The sequence below is a fragment of the Lathyrus oleraceus genome, chromosome 2, assembly GCF_024323335.1.
Source record: "Lathyrus oleraceus cultivar Zhongwan6 chromosome 2, CAAS_Psat_ZW6_1.0, whole genome shotgun sequence".
Classification (NCBI taxonomy): Eukaryota; Viridiplantae; Streptophyta; class Magnoliopsida; order Fabales; family Fabaceae; genus Lathyrus; species Lathyrus oleraceus.
The window spans coordinates 40,498,934-40,521,878 of record NC_066580.1 but is presented as its reverse complement, the minus strand read 5'-3'; the positions used below and the strand labels follow the sequence as shown (position 1 = coordinate 40,521,878).

The 22,945-nt window shown below is 34.5% G+C and overlaps 2 protein-coding genes across 2 annotated transcripts; both read left to right on the top strand.

Moving 5' to 3' along the window:
- Nucleotides 1-4,165: 4,165 nt before the first annotated feature.
- Nucleotides 4,166-21,470, top strand: LOC127117973 (receptor-like protein 7). Its single transcript, XM_051048104.1, has 2 exons — nt 4,166-4,225; nt 18,352-21,470. Exon 2 carries the CDS (start codon nt 18,452-18,454, stop codon nt 21,356-21,358), a length of 2,907 nt encoding a protein of 968 aa, XP_050904061.1. The 5' UTR covers nt 4,166-4,225; nt 18,352-18,451; the 3' UTR covers nt 21,359-21,470.
- LOC127117974 (receptor-like protein 7) lies at nt 4,268-7,177 on the top strand. The gene has a single exon (XM_051048105.1). The coding sequence runs from the start codon at nt 4,319-4,321 to the stop codon at nt 7,064-7,066; it is 2,748 nt and encodes a 915-aa protein (XP_050904062.1). The 5' UTR covers nt 4,268-4,318; the 3' UTR covers nt 7,067-7,177.
- Nucleotides 21,471-22,945: the final 1,475 nt, after the last annotated feature.

The window sequence follows — 22,945 nt, the reverse complement described above, 5'->3', positions numbered from 1 at the left end:
ACATGGAAGCATCTTTGTGGCACCGAAGACTTAGTCATATTAGTGAAAAGGGGATGAATATTTTGGCCAAAAAGGAGGTTCTTTTTGGATTAAAGAATGTAGATTGGGAGAAGTGTTCTCATTGCATGGCTAGTAAACAAACTAGAGTATCTTTCAAAAGACATCATTCGTCAAGGAAGTCAAAGTTACTTCAATTGGTACATTTCGATGTTTATGGTCCATTAAAGGTAAAATCCTTTAGTGGTGCACTGTATTTTGTTACCTTTATTGATGATTGCTCCAGAAAACTATGGATTTATGCCTTGAAGACAAAATACCAAGTGTTGGAAAAGTTAAAAGAATTCCATGCTTTGGTCGAGAGGTACACTGGAGAGAAGCTGAAATGTGTTCGTTCATACAATGGTGGAGAGTATTGTGGACCATTTGATTCCTATTGTAAGAAGTATAGTATTGCACATGAAAAGACTCCTTCTAAAACTCCTAAATTGAATGGTTTAACAAAGATGATGAATTGAACACTAATTGAGAGAGTAAGGTGTATGCTCTCTGAAGCTAAGTTGCCTAATAATAATTGGGGCGAGGCACTTTACACAACAGTGCATGTTCTTAATATCACTCCTACTATTGCTTTGAAAAAAGACCCAAATATGATTAAGTCATTTGTCTCACTTATTTAAGTGGGTAGGATAAATTTAGGGTTGAGAGAGATTGATAGAAAATAAGGATTCAAAAAATAGAAAATAGGAGAGAAATTCATTTCTGTTTTTCTGCAACGAGTCTCAATAAATCGACGATCCCCAATGCGTTAAGCGTCAGATCAAATTCGAATTTGGAGGTCAGGTTCGTAACAGATGTATCTAACTTTTGACTATTCATAATTTTTTTTAAAAAAAGTGTAAGATGAGAGTTATCTGTTTCGCACTGAAGTTGCAGATTTACGAAAATTTTCAGGTTTTTGATTCTTATTTGTAAACTAGTTTGCCTTGTGATTTGCGGTTGTTAGCACTAGTTTGTGAATCACTTTAAGACTCTTTTGTACCCTTAATTGATTATAGTGGAGTTATTTCTTTGGTCTGGACGACTCGTGATTTTTACTCTCATATTGAAGGGTTTTCCACGTTAAAAATATCGGTGTTCTTTTGTACATTTATTTGTTTGATTTTCCGTCTTTTATTTGTTGTTGATCCTTAAGGTTCCTACAAGTCTGAGGAATTTTATAACCGTTGCGTATTTGTTTGTTATCGTGTCTTAATTTCCCATCACTTATTGCACCATTACTATCGTAATTAATCAAAACACAACCAAGTTTTAAATCATAGTCTAATAATTGTTACTACCAGCGGCTACATATTCAACCTCGGCGGTAAAAAAAGTTATGATATGTTACTACTTATTATACCTAGAAACTAAACAACTTCCACCTCTAACTAAATTATCTATTGGGATTTCTACTACGGTGTTCATGAGTATGCGTCAATCCGCGAAACCACTCACCCAATCCTTATTTTTACCCAACTCAATCATGTACGACTCCAACCTGAACCTACCCATTCAAACCCGTTGGTATTTGATTTGGATAACAAGTTTGAAATTTTAAAATCGTAAACCCGCGAATCAAACCCATTGACATGCCATGCTATTTTTATTTTATTTTTTTGTAAATTATTTATCATAATCCTTAAAATGCATATATATTTTGTTAATATAATTATAAATTTTATTAATGGTAAAAACTTAAGTCTAAATCAAATTCCTTTATTCAAAGAGAAATCCATTTATCCTTTATATTATATTTTATATAATTTGTATTTATTTTTGGATTTGATTTGAATTGTGAAAGAGTTTTTAGACATTAAACGATACATTTTATTTAAATTAAATACTAAAATTTTATGATTTTTTAATGTTTTTGTAAAATAAATGTATTAATTAAATTTATATTTTATTTAAAAATTAAAATTATATTTAGTGGATGATATGTAAGTTCAACTCAACTCAATCCATTGATGAACGAATTAGTTTAGTTCGAATTTAATCTTAGAAATACGGTTTGAACACTCAACCCAAATCAAAAATTAATTAAATTGAATATTAAATTTAATAAAATTAGATCCAACCCAATCTGGCTGACGTCTCTAATTTCTTATCATGTCTTTTACTTAAAAGTCTTGGTCTTTCCCTTTGAAAAAAATGCATCTTTTCATTTTCTTCGGTCCTTACACATCGTAAATATACACCAATGTATATGGAAAATTGTAAACAGAAAATTTGCTCACATTTGTCTGAAGAAAAGTATCAATTACTACAAAACAAGAGTCAATATGTAAGAAACTCTGATAAGACACACTCCCTCTGTTTTTTATTATAAATCATTTTTGACTTTTCACACGTATTAAGAAATGTAATAATTATGGTATGAAAAAGATAAATTATGAAGGATTTTACAAAATTATCCTTCATTAATGGTATTGGAAAGACAAATTAACATAATTGAAAGGAAAGAATAATAAATATTTAAGGGTATAATAGGAAAAATAACATTAATTATTCATTGATATTATAAAACGACTTATATTGTAGTACAAAATATTTTTTCAAATTGACATATAATAAAAAAACGGAGGTAGTACTTGTTTGCTTCTTCTCCATCTTATATCAATGCTAAATTTTATGCAATTTTTCCTATAAAGCAAAGGATAATCAATTGGTACATCCAACATCTTCAAGTAAAAAAGTAAATAATTTTGCAACAAAGGGCAAGTGTAACATTATGCTTATAAACAGTTAGTAAATTAAAATATATTTATGATTGGAAAAATATTATTGTTTTAAAAATTAGAATGAGTTAATTATTTTGTGATTTTCTTTTCTTTACTAATGAGTCTGATATTTAGTGATCAATGACAATAATAAATGAGTAATTCTATATTATACGAAACATTTGAAAATGAAAAGTGATTGAAATTTATTCTTAATAATTGTTTTTCATAATAAATTAAAGATATTTAATATTCTTTTAACTAAACTTAAAAAAATTGTGGAGTGATAAGAGGGCCTTGAATTTAAGCCGATGAGTCAATTAAGTTTTTTAGATAAAATCGTTATTAGAGGTGGCAAAACGGATCTGATTCGTTGCGCATATCAATTTTAACCGCATTAGGGGCAAGGATTTGTGGCCCACACCTTCTAATGTGTTGGGACCCCGTCTTCTTTTTTGCGTGCTTTTGCGAACACAGACATTAACATAAATTCTGACATATTTAAATATAAAAGGTGCAGTGTCTCCGAGCACACTCCGTCTCACACTCACTTTCTTGCGGACGTGACAAAGTTTTAGGTCTATACTATCAATTATATTTGTCCCGTCCCGTCCCGTCCCGTTTTTTTCCAGACTTTTGTGTCACATGCTTAAACGGAACGGACAAGTTCGTTTGTCACCCTTAATCTCAACCAATTCAATAGATTGGTGAAAAATAATATAGTCTGAACTTATTGTGTTGTTCACAAGCTTTTTTTCAAAAATTCAAATTTTATTTATGAACAAATAATTGTGTATTAATATATATACACAAAAAAGAAAAAGAAAAGAAAAAAACACTACAAATGACAAAGAAAAATTTATGAAAAAAAAATAAGCATTAATATAACACACAAAACCATCTGTACAGTTGACAAAGTCAATACACATAATAAAAGAAAGAATAATATTAATTTATGTCCTAACATCACAAATTAAGAAATTTAGTTATAAAAAGTTTTTATTAAAAAAATATTTAAAAAATTAATAATAATTTTATTAAAATCAAAGTAAAATTTTTAAGATAATATTTTTTTATTTAATTATTAACTTGTGCCTCTTGAGCAGAGCACAAGTTAGCAATACCCAAGAGAAATAGTAAAATACAAGAAATTTGATTATAATAAACAATACATTCAAAAATTTTGGTCTCTTAAAAATATATTTTCATATGGGCGATTTAAAATAGAGAGTATAATATGTTGGAAATTTTTAAAAATTTCCAACGGATCTCCTCTTGTGAACACATTTAATGTTATTATAATTTTGATTTAATCTTTTCAATTTCATTGTCTTCCTCTTAAAGGGTCTTCCTCCTTTAAGAATTAATATTTTTGATCAATTATGATATCACTAAAATTTCAACCACACAAATTATCCCTACTCAAGTGGTTGAAGAAAAGTATCCCAACCATAAAACAAGAGCACCTTCTTTGCTCCTTCTGAATGCTATATAAATGCAGGATAATCAGTTGCTACTTCCAACATCACCAAGCTTTTAAAAAAAAAGAATTTCTCTAAATGAAATCCTTACTTTTGGTATTGCCTTATTTTTCCCATCACTTGTTCTTGTTGCTACTTTTTCATTTTACTTCCAAATCTTTCTCACTATGTAACCCCCATGATAGCTCTGCATTGTTACAATTCAAGAACTCATTTTTCGTCAACACTTCTTCTAAACTCGATACATTTGATCCTTGGTGTTCCTCTTTTTCTTTCAAGACAGAATCTTGGAAAAATAATACAGATTGCTGCAAGTGGGATGGGGTCGCTTGCAGTAACGTGTCAAACCACGTGATTGGTCTGGATCTTACTTGCAACAATCTGCTAGGTGAGTTACATCCCAATAGCACTCTCTTCAAACTTAGACACCTTCAACAACTCAACTTGGCTTTTAATCATTTTTCCATCTCTTCATTACCCGTAAGTATTGGCGATCTAGTCAGTCTCACACATCTAAATCTATCAAACTGTGGCCTCATAGGTGATATTCCTTCACAAATCTCTCATTTATCAAAATTAGTATCACTTGATCTTAGTATTAATTATGAGATGGATCTCAATCCCTTGACATGGAAGAAATTCATTCATAATGCTACTAATTTAGGTGAGCTTTATCTTGATCATGTGAATATGAGTTCAATAGAAGGGAGCTCTTTGTCTATGCTAAAGAATTTATCATCCTCTTTGGTTTCTCTTAGTCTAAGTGACACTGGGTTGCAAGGATATTTGTCAAGTGACATTCTCACACTACCTAATCTTCAAACACTCGATTTCTCATTTAATGATTATCTTAGTGCTCAACTTCCAAAGTCCAACTGGAGCAATCCTCTTAGGTACTTGGACCTCTCTTTCTCCAACTTTTCTGGTGAAATTCCTTATTCCATAGGCCAGTTGACGTCTCTTACTCACTTATCCGTTGCTCGAAACAATTTTGGTGGGCTGATTCCTCCATCCTTGTGGAACCTCACTCAACTTACATACTTGAACCTTGCTAGAAACAATTTTGAGGGTGAGATCCCATCATTACTTTCAAAACTTACAAACCTCATTTCCTTAGATCTTCAATATAATAAATTTAGCGGTAACATTCCAAATGTTTTTGAAAATTTAATCAAATTAGAATATTTAGATCTTTTCAGTAATAAATTAGTTGGCCCAATTCCAAATGAAATCACAAATCAATCAAAATTGAGCACTCTGTCTTTAGGACAAAACATCTTAAATGGAACAATTCCACATTGGTGTTATTATTTGCCTTCTTTGTTACGTTTGGACCTCAGTGACAATCACCTCACAGGATTTATTGGTAACTTCTCAACTCATTCATTAGAATATTTGTTTCTCTCTAATAACAATTTACATGGTCATTTTCCCAATTCAATATTTAAACTTCAAAATCTTACTTACTTAGATCTTTCAAATAACAACATTCATGGGAGAATTTCCAAATTGTTTCAAAAGAAGCTCTTAAACTCATGGAAGAACATTAAACACATTGATCTTAGTTTCAACAAGTTGCAAGGAGATCTTCCAATTCCACCCTATGGCATTCAATACCTTTTACTCTCAAATAACAACTTCACAGGAGACATTGCTTTGTCATTGTGCAATGCAAGTTCCTTGCAAGTTCTCAATTTGGCTCATAACAGTCTAACAGGCAAAATACCAGAATGTTTGGGAACATTTCCTTTTCTTTCTATATTGGATATGCAAATGAACAACTTCTATGGAAGCATTCCTAGAACCTTTTCCAAGCAAAATTATTTTGTGACAATAAAGTTGAATGACAATCAATTGGAAGGACCACTACCACGATCTTTGGCTCATTGCACAAGCCTTGAAATTTTGGACCTTGGAGATAACAACATAGACGATGCATTTCCGAATTGGCTTGAAACTCTACAAGAGTTACAAGTGCTCCGTCTACGATCAAATAAACTTCATGGTAAAATCACATGTTCTAGCACCGAGTATTCATTTCCTACGTTGACAATTTTTGACATCTCTCATAACAATTTAAGTGGACCCTTGCCAACATCATGTATCAACAACTTTCAAGGAATGATGAATGTGAATGAATACCAAATTGGTCCGCAATATATAGGTATGGAGAATTACTATATTGACTCTGTGGTGGTTGTAATGAAAGGTTTTTCTACGGAGCTAACCAGGATATTGACTACTTTCACAACAATTGATTTATCAAACAACATGTTTGAAGGAGAAATTCCTCATGAAATTGGAGAATTAATTTCTCTCAAAGGTCTCAACCTTTCAAAAAATGAAATCACAGGTAATATTCCTCAATCTTTGAGTAATTTGAGAAATTTAGAGTGGTTGGATCTTTCAAAGAACCAATTGATAGGAGAGATTCCAACAACTTTGACAAATTTGACTTTCCTTTCTTTCTTAAACCTTTCACAAAACCATCTTGAGGGAATTATACCTAAAGGTAAACAGTTTGATACATTTGGAAATAATTCCTATGATGGAAATGCAATGTTATGTGGAATCCCATTATCTAAATCATGTAAAAATGATGAAGATCAGCCACCACATTCACCATCAAAAGATGAACAAGAGGAATCAGGATTTGGATGGAAAGCAGTAGCAACAGGATATGTGTGTGGGGCAATATTTGGATTGTTGTTTGGGTATAATGTGTTCTTCCTTGGGAAACTCCAATGGCTTCTAAGATTTTTTGAACATATGTTTAACGTAAGACTTAAAAGAACACACAAGAGAGTGGGTGGAAATCGCAGATGAATGAATTAGTTTGATGAAGTTGTTTTTAAATATAAAGATATGAATTGTTTCAAGTTTGAACTTTTCTGTATTAGTAATGTAGTCTTGTTATCGTATCTTAATTTCCCATCACTTATTGCACCATTACTATCGTAATTAATCGAAACACAACCAAGTTTTAAATCATAGTCTAATAATTGTTACTATCAGCGGCTACATATTCAACCTCGGCGGTAAAAAAAGTTATGATATATTACTACTTATTATACCTAGAAACTAAACAGCTTCCATCTCTAACTAAATTATCTATTGGAATTTCTACTAGGGTGTTCATGAGTATGAGTCAATCCGCGAAACCACTCACCCAATCCTTATTTTTACCCAACTCAATCATGTACAGCTCCAACCTGAACCAACCGATTCAAACCCGTCGGTATTTGATTTGGATAACAAGTTTGAAATTTTAAAATCGTGAACCCGCAACTCAAACCTATTGACATGCCATGCTATTTTTATTTTAATTTTTTTGTAAATTATTTATCATAATCCTTAAAATGCATATATATTTTGTTAATATAATTATAAATTTTATTAATGGTAAAAACTTAAGTCTAAATCAAATTCCTTTATTCAAAGAGAAATACATTTTATCCTTTATATTATATTTTATATACTTTGTATTTATTTTTGGATTTGATTTGAATTGTGAAAGAGTTTTTAGATATTAAACGATACATTTTATTTAAATTAAATACTAAAATTCTATGATTTTTTAATGTTTTGTAAAATAAATGTATTGATTAAATTTATATTTTATTTAAAAATTAAAATTATATTTAGTGGATGACCCGTAAGTTCAACCCAACTCAATTCATTGATGAACGGATTAGTTTAGTTCGAATTTAATCTTAAAAATACGGATCGAACTCTCAACCCAAATCAAAAATTAATTAAATTTAATAAAATTAAATCCAACCCAATCCGACTGACGTCTCTAATTTCTTATCATGTCTTTTACTTAAAAGTCTTGGTCTTTCCCTTTGAATAAAATGCATCTTTTCATTTTCTTCGGTTCCTACACATTTAATTTCTTATCATGTCTTTTACTTAAAAGTCTTGGTCTTTCCCTTTGAATAAAATGCATCTTTTCATTTTCTTGGGTCCCTACACATCGTAAATATACACCAATGTATATGGAAAATTGTAACCATAAATTTTTCTCACATTTGTCTGAAGAAAAGTATCAATTACTACAAAAACAAGAGTCAATATGTAAGAAACTCTGATAAGACATACTTGTTTGCTTCTTCTCCATCTTATATCAATGCTAAATTTTATGCTATTTTTCCTATAAAGCAAAGGATAATCAATTGGTACATCCAACATCATCAAGTCAAAAAGTAAATAATTTTGCAACAAAGTGCAAGGGTAAGATTATGCTTATATACAGTTAGTAAATAAAATATATTTATGATTGGAAAAATATTGTTGTTTTAAAACTTAGAAAGAATTAATTATTTTGTGATTTTCTTTTTTGTACTATTGAGTCTGATATTTAGTGATCAATGACAATAATAGGATTTTTTACCAATATACCCCACTTTTTCAAATAAATTCCCAAAATAACCCAGTTTTCAAAAAATTTCCCAATCTACCCCACTTTTAGAGGGAGGCGCCAATTGGATTGGCGCCCCCTCTTAAAAATTGCAAGGAGGCGCCAATTGGATTGGCTAGGGAAGGTGCCCTAGCCAATCCAATTGGCGCCTATGTGTAATTTTTAAGAGGGGACGTCAATCCAATTGGCGCCTCCCTTAAAAAAGCCTCAAATGAAAAAACTTCCAACATGAAAGTTGTAGATCTTTTCAAGACAATGAATTTGGATATAAATTTTGCATCATTTGGATTTTTTATGAGAAAGTTATGGGCAGTTGAAGTTGGACTTTTGAGTTTTTTAACTGTTATCTGAGTCATAATGTTTTGTATTATTGCATGTGTTTCTTTTAGGAATATGAATTTTTGTCCAACATAACATTTGAAGTAGACATCTTAAATTTTCCATTGCACTTGGTCCCACCTCAAAATAATTAAAAATGACTGAGTTAGGTCCCTGCGAACTTGACCCAAAATTAGGGTTTTTGTCAAAACAAGTGTATGTGAATTTTGCCAAAAGGGACCAACTTCAAGCCCTTTAGTTTGAATGATAAAAGCCTCAAATGACAAAACCTTCAACATAAAAGTTGTATATCTTTTCAAGATAATGAATTTGGACTAAAGTTTTGCATCGTTTGCAATTTTTATGAGAAAGGTATGGGCACCTGAACTTGGACTCTTTGACATTTTATCTGTTATCTGACCTATAATGTTTTGTTTTATTGCATGTGTTTGTGTTAGAGTTGTGAATTTTTGTCCAACATAACAAGTGAAGTAGACATCTTAAATTTTCCATTGCACTTGGTCCCACCTCAAAATAATTAAAAATGAGTGAGTTATGTCCCTGCGAACTTGACCCAAAATTAGGGTTTCTGTCAAAACAAGTGTATGTGAATTTTGCCAAAAGGGACCAACTTCAAGCCCTTCAACATAACAATAACAAGTCCTTGAATTAGGGTTTCTGACCTATAAATTTTTGTATTATGATATGTGTTTATTTTAGAATTATGAAAGAAACCTAATGTATGGAGTTTACACAAAGATAAATTAGACATAATACGAATTGATATTAATAAAATTTGGATTTTACACAATGAATCCTAATGGTGATGACCGGGATCACCTAACCGACCTCCGGTCCCACATCCCCTAGCTACCCTAACCCTTGGCCCTAACCCACGTTGACGATTCTGCACCGGTGGTTGTTCATCTGATGGTCCAGGAGCGTCATTACCTCCTACAGGAGAAGATCCGTTGAGGTATTCAGCCAACTCAGCATAGTCTTCAGTATTCAATGATGGTGTACCGGCGTAGCTGAGCTCATGACCCATGCCAGAGAAGTTGGGGTGTGGTTGACTCATGGATGGGCGACCAGGACGGTTGAAGGGGGACATGGGTGACAATGATGGGTCTAGGAAAGGTTGGAAAGGTTGTTGGGGTGTTTGGAAGAGATATGGTTGTGGGATGTTTTGGTATTGTGATGTTTGGGGTTCTTGGCTACGGTAGGTGATGGGGCGGTTAGTGTTTTGGGTAAGGCGACTTTGGTAGGGTGATGGTGTGGGTGCGAAGCGATGTTCGGTCGAAGGTTGATGGTCCATTTGTTGGTGGTGGTATGGGGGATGTTCTTGGTTTTGGGGTTGGGTGAATGGCATGTTTTGGTTGTATGTTTGTGTGTTTGTGGAACGGAAAGTTTGTCGGATAGGTGGTTGTGAGTAACCGGGCTGAGAATGTTGTTGGGGGTTAGATGTTGAGCCTTCTTGTGTGTAACTTGTCTGGCGTGGGTCGTAGAGGTACATATCATCGGCGATGAATTGAAATCCAACTGATCTATACCAAGCCATATAAGTACGACTTTGTTTTACCTCATTTGGCATGACTGCGTCAGTTAAGACATGGTCATGACGGTGCTTCCACTTGCGACACTCTGATCTTGCGAAGGTTTGCCAAGGGTTGTAGTTCCATTGGTGGTTCACTTTACGCATATGCCATTCTCCTAGGCTAGCTGGGGGATCTGGGATGTTCTGGACCATACCAAACTGCAGCTTCACACGATCGGTGTTGTGCAGCTCCACTGTTGTGAACCGTATTATCGATGTGCATGTTGTCCATACGGCTGCGTCTTCAGGGTTGATCTGATGCTCATGATCCATATTAAGGTATGAACGCCAAATGAACTGAAATGTTAAAGACAATAGGATTTAAATGAATGTAGAAAAAGTCAACATAATATGAAGAAATAATGTAATTATTTTGCTTACGTCTGTCGGTCGAAGGTGATCCAACAGGTTGCGATATTGAGTAATACAGTGTCTCGGACATCTTTTGTAATTCATACCGCGTGCCGACCATCTACACCAAAAAGTTAAAATAAATTAGTTATGGGTAATAAACTGTAAGGAAGGAAGTAAAGATATAGCAATTTAAACAACTTACTTTTTTGCATATGGAAAAGTGAAGGGGTTGTTATTGACCGGTGCTAGAGACGGTAGTCTTGACCATCCCCATGCTTGTAGCAAAACAGCACATCCAGAAAATGTAGAAGTATCTTTGTGGGAGTTTTTGCACAAAGAACTATAGAGATAGGCTAGACATGCGGATCCCCAACTATAACTACCTATTCTATCTATATGTCTAAGTAAAGGTAAGTACATAATATGCATGCTAGAACCACTACCTTCGGGAAATAAAAAGGATCCTATTAACAACATAATGTAACACCTAGTTTTGATGATTCGAGCATCTTCGGTGGAATGCTCATCTAAATAAATACTATTATAATATGACTTTAGGCGTGAAAGTAGTATACCTTGTCCCCTAGCATTATCATCTAACAAATCAGTGTTTAAAAGCTCCATGCAAATTGAATTTGGAAAGTTGGTCTTACCATTAACAGCTTTGCCTTCAATTCGTAGTCCTAAAAGCATGTAGACGTCTTCTAACGTCACGGTACACTCACCGGTTGGAAACCAAAATGTGTGTGTCTCTGGCCTCCATCTTTCGCATAAGGCTAAAATGAACTTGTTATCTATAGACCAAGACATAATTTTGCCAAGGTGACCAAAACCGGCGAGTTCAACATAAGGTTGAATCATCGGGTCCATTGGGACAAATTCGTGGACTCGAGTGCGAAACCTTGAGACATCCTATAATAGAAATAATGTAACACTTGACTAAGTCGGTATTTCAAAATAAAATGGGGTTGGTGGAGATGAAACATAAAAAAGAAGTATAAGAAAATACTTACGTATGTCGCGATGTTTGCAACTGTTCCTCTGTGTGCTTCGCCCATTGTGAGTAAAGACATATTGTTGGGGAGTTGGTGTAGATGAAAATGGAAGATTTTGTTGAAGATGAAATTGTAAAAGAAGTAATGTAGATGAAGTAGTGAGAAATGTAGATGAGATAGTGAGAATGTTGGTGTGGAAGAATTGTTGAAGGAGTGGATCAATTTATAGGCAAATGGAGGACTGCATGGAAAATTGTGTTTGCATGGTGTCTCCACCTCATTTGGCGACCATGTACAACATTAAGGAGGTGGCGCCATTCAAATTGGCGACACCATAGGGTACATGCATGCAAGGCTAGTTCTGAATGCTTAGTTTCGAGGACTGACTACATGGGGGCGCCATTCAAATTGGCGACCATGTACAAGCCTTAAAGGTAGGCGCCAAACCAATTGGCGCCACCTTCTGCATGTCTGACACGTGGCATTGTTGTCTCCTGCATGCTGAACAAAACACTTATGGATGGCTTGCATGATTGACACTTCATCTCTGACCATCTTAGGTGTCCGACACGTGTTTGTCTTGTCTCCTGTATGATGATGACTACCTTCTTGATAGCTTGCCTGGCTGACACATCAACTCACACTGTCTTGCAGGATTGACACATCATCTCAGAGACGTGGCTCTCTATTATCCTGCATGCTGAATACTCACTTCTGTCTTGCATGACAGACACATCAAGTCTTGACTAGCTAGCATGGTTAGGTGTCCGACATGTGTCTGTCTTGTCTCATGTATGCTGATGACTACCTTCTTGATAGCTTGCCTGGCTGACACATCAACTCACACTGTCTTGCAGGATTGACACATCATCTCAGAGACGTGGCTCTCTAGTATCCTGCATGCTGAATACTCACTTCTGTCTTGCATGACAGACACATCAAGTCTTGACTAGCTAGCATGCTTGACACATCAACTCACACTGTCTTGCATGACAGACACATCAACTCTTGACTAGCTAGCATGCTTGACACATCAGGTCACACTGTATTGCATGACAGACACCTCATCTCTGAAATTACTTGCATGCTTGACACGGTATCTCAGACTAGCTTCAATGTGAGACACTGATACCATCTATTTAAGTGTCTTACTATCACATTCATCTGCACTTGCAAAATCCTTTTCATCTTCACTCACATTCATCTTCACTCACATTAATACTTATCATCTGCAAAATACTTAGCATCTTCACTCACATTCATCTGCACTTGCAAAATAGTTTTCATCTCCAAAATGTCATCTTCATCATTATACAGTATCAACGTTCACTGCAACGGTGAAACTTTTGAGTCTGAGATTCATGGTTTTTGTTTTAAAAACACTGATACCATTAGAGTCACGATGAAGAGAAATGCAACCTTTTTGCATTTCAAAAAAAGAATACAATCCTTCATAGCATCAGGTAATGTGTCAAAGATGACATATCAGAATCCTATATTTTTGAGAATGGTCAATGCAAGTTTTTCCCCCTAAAGATACGAGACGATGAAGATGTTGAAAGCATGTTTCTTAGTCATGAACATTCAGGCATGGATTGTATCGAGTTGTACATTACTCTACAGCCATGTATACCGTCTCAACAGTCTCAACTAACAGATCAGGATCCAGCTGGTGGAGATGATGCAGATGATGCACAATGGTCAGATGAACTCAACCCAGAAGCAGAAGTAGAGGTCGACGTTATTGATGAAGAAGAAGAGGAGACTGAGATACAGGTTGATCACATCCTGAATAACGACGATGAAGATGAGGCTCAACCACCACCAATACCTCCTACTCATGCCTATATTCCTCCTCAACATATGACAAATATGGCTCTTAACGACGATGAAATGTCCGACAGTGTCTTCTATAATCCGTATCCGAGACCAGTAGGCGAATTAAAGGTGGGAGACATGTTTCGTACCAAAGAGGAATGTGTCTTGGCAATCAAAAAATACCACATGAACAACTTTGCTGACTTTACGGTGAAACGCACTGATTCTAGAAGGTATGTTATCGAATGTCGTAACGTGCTTTGTAAATTTCGTTTGGCTGCATCTTACAAGAAGAAAAATGACTCTTGGGAGATCGCTTCAATAGACCCACCACACAGTTGCGTCGCAACAACCGTTGAACAAGATCACCATAAACTGAGCACAGCTTTGATATGTCGAGACATTCTGCCATTGGTAAATAAAGACCCATCAGTGAAGGTGAGTATAATTATATCCCATATCCGAACAACATATAATTATACTCCATCTTACAAGAAAGCATGGATTGCGAGGACAAAGGCTGTTGAGCAGGTTTTCGGAAACTGGGAGGACTCATTCAAGGAATTACCACGGTTTTTATGGGCACTAAAAACTTATGTCCCAGGAACTGTGGCAATTCTGGAGACAGTGCCAGCAATGATGCCAGACGGAACCTGTGCTACAGGTAATAGAATATTTCACCGTCTCTTTTGGGCATTTGACCCGTGCATCAGAGGTTTCGCTTTCTGCAAACCTCTCCTACAAATTGATGGCACTTGGTTATACGAAAAATACAAGGGTACGTTGCTCATGGCAGTTGCACAAGACGGTAACAACAATGTATTTCCCATTGCCTTTGCTCTTGTTGAAGGTGAAACGGCTGGTGGATGGGGTTTCTTTCTTCGACATCTCAGAACGCATGTCGCTCCACAAGCCAATCTATGTTTGATTTCTGATAGACATGCTGCCATCGAAAGTGCCTACAACAACCATGACAACGGATGGCATGATCCTCCTTCTACACATGTCTACTGTATCAGACACATTGCACAAAACTTCATGCGTGCTATAAAAGATAAGAATCTTCGCAAGAAGGTGGTGAATGCTGGATATGCTTTAACTCAACCGTCTTTTCAATATTATCGTGATGAGATTCGTCTGTCTAATGAAGACGCGGGGAGATGGATAAATAACATCCCAGTTGAGCAGTGGACAAGAGCATTTGACGGTGGTCGTCGATGGGGCCACATGACAACAAACATTGTGGAATGCATGAACGGGGTTTTCAAAGGAATTCGAAACCTGCCGATAACCGCCTTGGTAAGATCAACCTATTATAGGTTGGCTTCTATGTTCGCAACCAGAGGTGAAAGATGGAGTGCAGTGTTAATGTCTGGACAAGTATTCAGTGAGTGTTGCATGAAGGTCATGAAAGAGGAGAGCATCAAAGCTACGACACACGCTGTAACAGTGTTTGACCGTCAAAGACAAAATTTCAGCGTCCAGGAAACAATGGGCAACAGCGACGGGAGACCAAACTTAGCCTACGCGGTTAAACTACACAGAAGTTGGTGCGATTGTGGAAAATTTCAGGCCTTCCGCATACCTTGCTCCCATGTCATTGCAGCATGCGCTTATACTCGTCAAGACGCTTACACCCATTTATCTGATGTGTACAAGGCAAACACCATCATGAATGTATATAGTCAAAGCTTTTCAGTACTACCAATGGAGGATTACTGGCCTCCATATGAAGGAGATATTGTTTGGCACAATGAAGAGATGCGTAGAAAGAAGAAAGGAAGGCCAAACAGCACACGTATCAGAACAGAGATGGATTCCACAGATAAAATGATAAGATTATGTAGTATCTGTCGTCAACCAGGACACAACAAAAATAACTGTCCCAATCAAGGAGCATCATCTAGATCTTAAGATTTTTGTAACATTTTATCTAGACCTTAAGCTTTTTGTAACATTTTATCTTGATCTTATGCTTTTTGTAACATTGTATTTCTGTAACAATCAATCAATATATATCATTAAGTTCTTGTTACAACGAGTTTCATAACCAACATCAGTACAAAACATCTGAAAACATAAATAATTCTAACTGATTACAACAATCAAATTAATGTCGTCTCGACCAAACATCATTTCCCTAGCATCCTTATCAGTCTTCATTCGCACCCAACCAAAGATACTGTCAAGTCTCTCAATACTTCTGATTTTTTCCCCTTCTGGTATTTTCCCGTCTAACCATCGAACCAGCTCCCTCTTCAGTTGATCTAACGTGGTGATGTTCCAAAACAGCATCAGCAATTGAGGTTTGTCTCTCGCATAAATCACCTTACCGTATCGGCGACGAACACCAAACATGATAGCCAAATGATTATATGAGTTGTGAAACATTAGGTCACACAACGCATCTATTTATAAGACAAAAAAGGCATTTTATGAGGGACTCGCCAATTGAGTTGGCGCCTCCTTTTAAAACATACACATAGGCGCCAATTGGATTGGCTAGGGCACCTACCTTAGCCTAGGGCACCTGCCCTAGCCTAGGGCACCTGTCCTAGCCAATCCAATTGGCGCCTCCATTCAAGTTTTAACAACAGTCGCCATATGAACAACTTTCATGTTCATCAAAAATCCATTTGAAACTTGGAAGCTCATCATTCATTTCAAAACATTATAGATCATTTTGACAGAAACCCTAATTTTAGGTCAACTTCGCAGGGACCTAACTCACTCATTTTTAATTATTTTGAGGTGGGACTAAGTGCATTAGAAAATTTAAGATGTCTACTTCAAATGTTATGTTGGACAAAATTTCATAACTCTAAAAGAAACACATCAAATAATGCAAGACATTATAGGTTAGATTACAGTTGAAACCCTAATTTTAGGTCAACTTCGCAGGAACCTAACCCACTCATTTTTAATTATTTTGAGGTGGGACCAAGTGCATTGGAAAATTTAATATGTCTACTTCAAATGTTATGTTGGACAAAATTTCATAACTCTAAAAGAAACACATGAAATAATGCAAGACATTATAGGTCAGATTACAGTTGAAAAACTCAGAAGTCCAACTTCAACTGCCCATAACTTTCTCATAAAAAATCCAAATGATGCAAAATTTATATCCAAATTCATTTTCTTGAAAAGATCTACAACTTTCATGTTGAAGGTGTTTTCATTTGAGGCTTTTTTAAGGGAGTCGCCAATTGGATTGGCGCTTCCTCTTAAAAAATACACATAGGCGCCAATTGGATTGGCTAGGGCAGGTGCCCTAGCCAATCCAATTGGCGCCTCCTTGTAATTTTTAAGAGGGGTCGCCAATCCAATTGGCGCCTCCTCCTAAAAGTGGGGTAGATTGGGAATTTTTTTGAAAATAGGGTTATTTTGGGAATTTCTTCGAAAAAGTGGGTTATCTCGGTAAATTTGCCACAATAATAAATGAGTAATTCTATATTATACGAAACATTTGAAAATGAAAAGTAAGAATGCACATCTGTTAATGTTTTAGAGCATAATTTTCAATTTAATTTAATTTTTTAAAATAAGAATTAAAGGATATTGGTTATAATAAGTGGTTGATATTAGTTTTTAATAATTATTTTCCATAATAAATTTCAGATATTTAATATTCTTTTAACTAAACTTAAAAAAATTGTGGAGTGATAAAAGAGCCTTGAATTTAAGCCGATGAGTCAATTATTTTTTTTAGATAAAATCGTTGTTAGAGTGGCAAAACGGATCAGATTCGTTGCGCATATCAGTTTTATCCGCATTAGGGGCAAGGACTTGTGGCCCACACCTTCTAATGTGTTGGGATCCCGTCTTCTTTTATGCGTGCTTTTGCGAACACAAATATTAACATGAACTCTGATATATTTAGATATAAAATATGCAGTGTCTCCGAGCACACTCCGTCTCACACTCACTTTCTTGCGGACGTGACAAAATTTTAGGTCGTACTATCAATTATATTTGTCTTGTCCCGTCCCGTTTTTTTCCAGACTTTTGTGTCACATGCTTAAACGGAACAGACAAGATCGTTTGTCACCCTTAATCTCAACCAATTCAATAGATTGGTGAAAAATAATATAGTCTCAACTTATTGTGTTGTTAACAGGCTTTTTTTCAAAAATTCAAATTTTATTTATGAACAAATAGTTGTGTATTAATATATACACACAAAAAAGGAAAAAAAAATTAAAAAAACACTACAAATGACAAAGATAAATTTATGAAAAAAATAAATAAGCATTAATATAACACAGAAAACCATCGGTACAGTTGACAAAGTCAATACACATACTAAAAAAAAGAATAATATTAACTTATGTCCTACCATCACAAATTAAAAAATTTAGTTATAAAATGTTTGTATTGAAAAAAATATTTAAAAAACTAATAATAATTTTATTAAAATTAAAGTAAAATTTCCAAAATAATATTTTTTTATTTAATTATTAACCTGTACCTCTGAGGCACAAGTTAGAGAAATAGTAAAAATATAAAATTATAATACTTAAAATTTAATCAATTACAAGAAATTTGATTATAATAAACAATACATTCAAAAGTATTGGTCTCTTAAAAATATATTTAAAATAGAGAGTACCTTCTTTGCTTCTTCTCTTCTTCTGAATGCTATATAAACACAGGATAATCAGTTGCTACTTCCAACATCACCAAGCTTTTAAAAAAAAGAATTTCTCTAAATGGGATCTTTACTTTTAGTATTGCCTTATTTTTCCCTTCACTTGTTCTTGTTGCTACTTTTTCATTTTACTTCCAAATCTTTCTCACTATGTAACCCCCATGATAGCTCTGCATTGTTACAATTCAAGAACTCATTTTTCGTCAACACTTCTTCTAAACCTTATAGCTCCTATCCTAGTTGTTCCTCTTTTTCTTTCAAGACAGAATCTTGGAAAAATAGAGAAGATTGCTGCAAGTGGGATGGTGTCACGTGCGACAACGTCTCAAACCACGTGATTGGTCTGGATATTAGTTGCAACAATCTGCAAGGTGAGTTACATCCCAATAGCACTCTGTTCAAACTTAGACACCTTCAACAACTCAACTTGGCTTTTAATGATTTTTCCATCTCTTCATTACCCGTAAGTATTGGCGATCTAGTCAGTCTCACACATCTAAATCTATCAAATTGTCTCCTTCGAGGTGATATTCCTTCACAAATCTCTCATTTATCAAAATTAGTATCACTTGATCTTAGTATTAATTCTGTCATGGATCTCAATCCCTTCACATGGAAGAAATTCATTCAAAATGCTACTAATTTAGGTGAGCTTTATCTTGATCATGTGAATATGAGTTCAATAGAAGGGAGCTCTTTGTCTATGCTAAAGAATTTGTCATCCTCTTTGGTTTCTCTTAGTCTAAGTGACACTAGGTTGCAAGGATATTTGTCAAGTGACATTCTCACACTACCTAATCTTCAAACACTCGATTTGTCATATAATAAATATCTTAGTGTTCAACTTCCAAAGTCCAACTGGAGCACTCCTCTTAGGTACTTGGACCTCTCCTACAATACTTTCTCAGGTGAAATTCCTTGTTCCATAGGCCAGTTGATGTCTCTTACTCACTTATCCGTTGCTCGAAACAATTTTGGTGGGCTGATTCCTTCATCTTTGTGGAACCTCACTCAACTTACATACTTGAACCTTGCTAGAAACAATTTTGAGGGTGAGATCCCATCATTACTTTCAAAACTTACAAACCTCACTTCCTTAAATCTTGGATATAATAAATTTAGCGGTAACATTCCAAATGTTTTTGAAAATTTAATCAAATTAAAATATTTAGATCTTTCCGGTAATAAACTAGTTGGCCCAATTCCAAATGAAATCACACATCATTCAAAATTGATCGGTCTCTATTTAAGAGATAACATGTTAAATGAAACAATTCCACATTGGTGTTATTATTTGCCTTCTTTGTTACATTTGGACCTCATTGACAATCACCTCACAGGATTCATCGGTAACTTCTCAACTCATTCATTAGAATCTTTATCTCTCTCTAATAACAACTTACATGGTCATTTTCCCAATTCAATATTTAAACTCCAAAATCTTACTTCCTTAGATTTGTCATCAACAAACTTGAGTGGTGTTGTGAATTTTCACCAATTTTCAACACTTAAAAATCTAAATTTCCTCAATCTTTCGCACAACAGTGCTCTTTCTATCAACATTGATGGCAAAGCTAAATTCCTGGCACCACTACCTAGTTTAAATGTATTAGATCTCTCTAATAACAACATTCATGGAAGAATTTCCAAATGGTTTCCAAAGAAGCTCTTAAACTCGTGGAAGAACATTGAACACATTGATCTTAGTTTCAACAAGTTGCAAGGAGATCTTCCAATTCCACCCTATGGCATTCAATACCTTTTACTCTCAAATAACAACTTCACAGGAGACATTCCTTTGTCATTGTGCAATGCAAGTTCCTTGCAAGTTCTCAATTTGGCTCATAACAATCTAACAGGCAAAATACCAGAATGTTTGGGAACATTTCCTCTTCTTTCTATATTGGATATGCAAATGAACAACTTCTATGGAAGCATTCCTAGAACCTTTTGCAAGCAAAATCCTTTTGTGACAATAAAGTTGAATGACAATCAATTGGAAGGACCACTACCACGATCTTTGGCTCATTGCACAAGCCTTGAAATTTTGGACCTTGGAGACAACAACATAGAAGATGCATTTCCAAATTGGCTTGAAACTCTACAAGTGTTACAAGTGCTCCGTCTACGATCAAATAAACTTCATGGTAAAATCACATGTTCTAGCACCGAGTATTCATTTCCTACGTTGACAATTTTTGACATCTCTCATAACAATTTAAGTGGACCCTTGCCAACATCATGCATCAACAACTTTCAAGTAATGATGAATGGGAATGAATACCAAATTGGTCCGCAATATATAGGTATGCAGAATTACTATATTGACTCTGTGGTGGTTGTAATGAAAGGTTTTTCTATGGAGCTAAAGAGGATATTGACTACTTTCACGACAATTGATTTATCAAACAACATGTTTGAAGGAGAAATTCCTCATGAAATTGGAGAATTAATTTCTCTAATAGGACTTAACCTTTCAAACAATGAAATCACAGGTAATATTCCTCAATCTTTGAGTAATTTGAGAAATTTGGAGTGGTTGGATCTTTCAAAGAACCAATTGATAGGAGAGATTCCAACAAGTTTGACAAATTTGACTTTCCTTTCTTTCTTAAATCTTTCACAAAACCATCTTGAGGGAATCATACCTAAAGGTAAACAGTTTGATACATTTGGAAATAGTTCCTATGATGGAAATGCAATGTTATGTGGATTCCCGTTGTCTAAATCATGTGTAAATGAGGAAGATCAACCACCAATGTCAACATCAAAAGATGAAGAAGAGGAATCAGGATTTGGATGGAAAGCAGTAGCAACAGGATATGTGTGTGGGGCAATATTTGGATTGTTGTTTGGGTATAATGTGTTCTTCCTTGGGAAACTCCAATGGCTTCTAAGATTTTTTGAACGTATATTTAACGTAAGACTTAAAACAACACACAAGAGAGTCAATGGAAATCGCAGATGAATTATGTTGCACATATACTTTATAAATATCTTTATCTTTTAAGAACATATGAATTATTATATTTGAAATCATAATCTCAATTTATGAATAAATGTTCATTTATATTTGAATATGTAGTATTGTTCTGACTTTTTATTATTAAATAAGTCACTTTACTTTCATCCAACAATGTATAATAAGGACTTGTTGGAACTTGATTTTATGTTCCTTAATCAAAATTTAATTGTGACATTTTCAGTTGAACTATTGTAATGAACCTTAATTACTCATCTTATAACACTTGGATGATTTTACTTTTAAAACAAACACATATTTTGAAGGATTGGATAGTAGAAGTGAATAAAAGAAAGAGTAATTGATATGTGTTTCCTATTCTTTTATGTGGTTCCTAGTTAAAGAATACTTTTATTAATAATAATAACAAATAAAGCATAATCACATTTTTAAAGATTCAAGAAAATTCTATAGTAGTATTAGCCTATTTTTTCTCTTCTTTTAAGAAATATGATCTCATCAAATTATAAATTAGCCTGATATTATTGTTAAGCTTATCTTTGTTAGATTAAGCTTATTCATCAATCTATTTTAATCTTATCTTTATTAACTTTTCATTAGTATGATATTATTGTATTGATTAATTAAGTTATATCCGCCGTAATATTCACCGCCGCAGTTGAGTTGATTCTCAAATTCAATCTTAAACGATTTGAATACATCCAATCATTGAGACTTTTCATGTAAAAGAAATATATACGCATATCTAGAGTAATCGTCTATGAATGATATAAAATATTGTTGAGCATTCCAAGAAGGTGTGGGAAATGGTCAACAAATGTCTATATGTATTAATTCTAAGACATTTGTAGCTCTATATGCAACATGTTTCTTTGTTTTAGTTTGTTTACGTTTAACACACTCTACACAAACATCAACGTTTGTGAAGTTAATGGAATCCAAAATTCCATCGGGCACTAGTCGCTCAACTCTAATTTTAGTGAAGTGACCTAGGCGCCTGTGCCATAGTGCTTCTAAATTGTTATCATCAATTTTACGCTTAGTACCACATGATTCAACATTCAAGGATTCACCATAGGTAGCTATTGTGTTAAGTAAATATAGATTATCATAACCCATACGTGAGTCAGTCCCAACAATATTTGAATTGAAAGACAACTTGAACATATTGTTTCCAAATGAACAAAACTAACCTAATTTGTCCAAATAAGAAACTGAAATTAAATTCCATCTAAATGATGGAATCACATAAGTGTCTTTCAAATTCAAATAAAATTCGATAAACATCAATAATCTAAAATTTCGTACAACATCCACCTACACCGACTTGTCATCTCCCACATAGATGTATCTTTCAAAATCATTTGACTTTTGATAGTTCGGGCAACCCTTCATTGAAACATTGATGTTAGTAGTTTCACCAGAGTCTAACCACCAAGTGTTTCCAGAAATTAAAGTTATATTGACCGAAGAACATACCAAACCATGACTCATGCGATTGGAGCAATCCGACTTCTCATAATTTTTCCTCTATTTATAGGTACTAGATTCCGTAGGAGAAAGTGGTTGCTC

Bases quoted from the DNA above. Each gene is read 5' to 3' on its own strand.
- LOC127117974 (XM_051048105.1), top strand. From the start codon at position 4,319: ATGAAATCCTTACTTTTGGTATTGCCTTATTTTTCCCATCACTTGTTC.
- LOC127117973 (XM_051048104.1), top strand. From the start codon at position 18,452: ATGGGATCTTTACTTTTAGTATTGCCTTATTTTTCCCTTCACTTGTTC.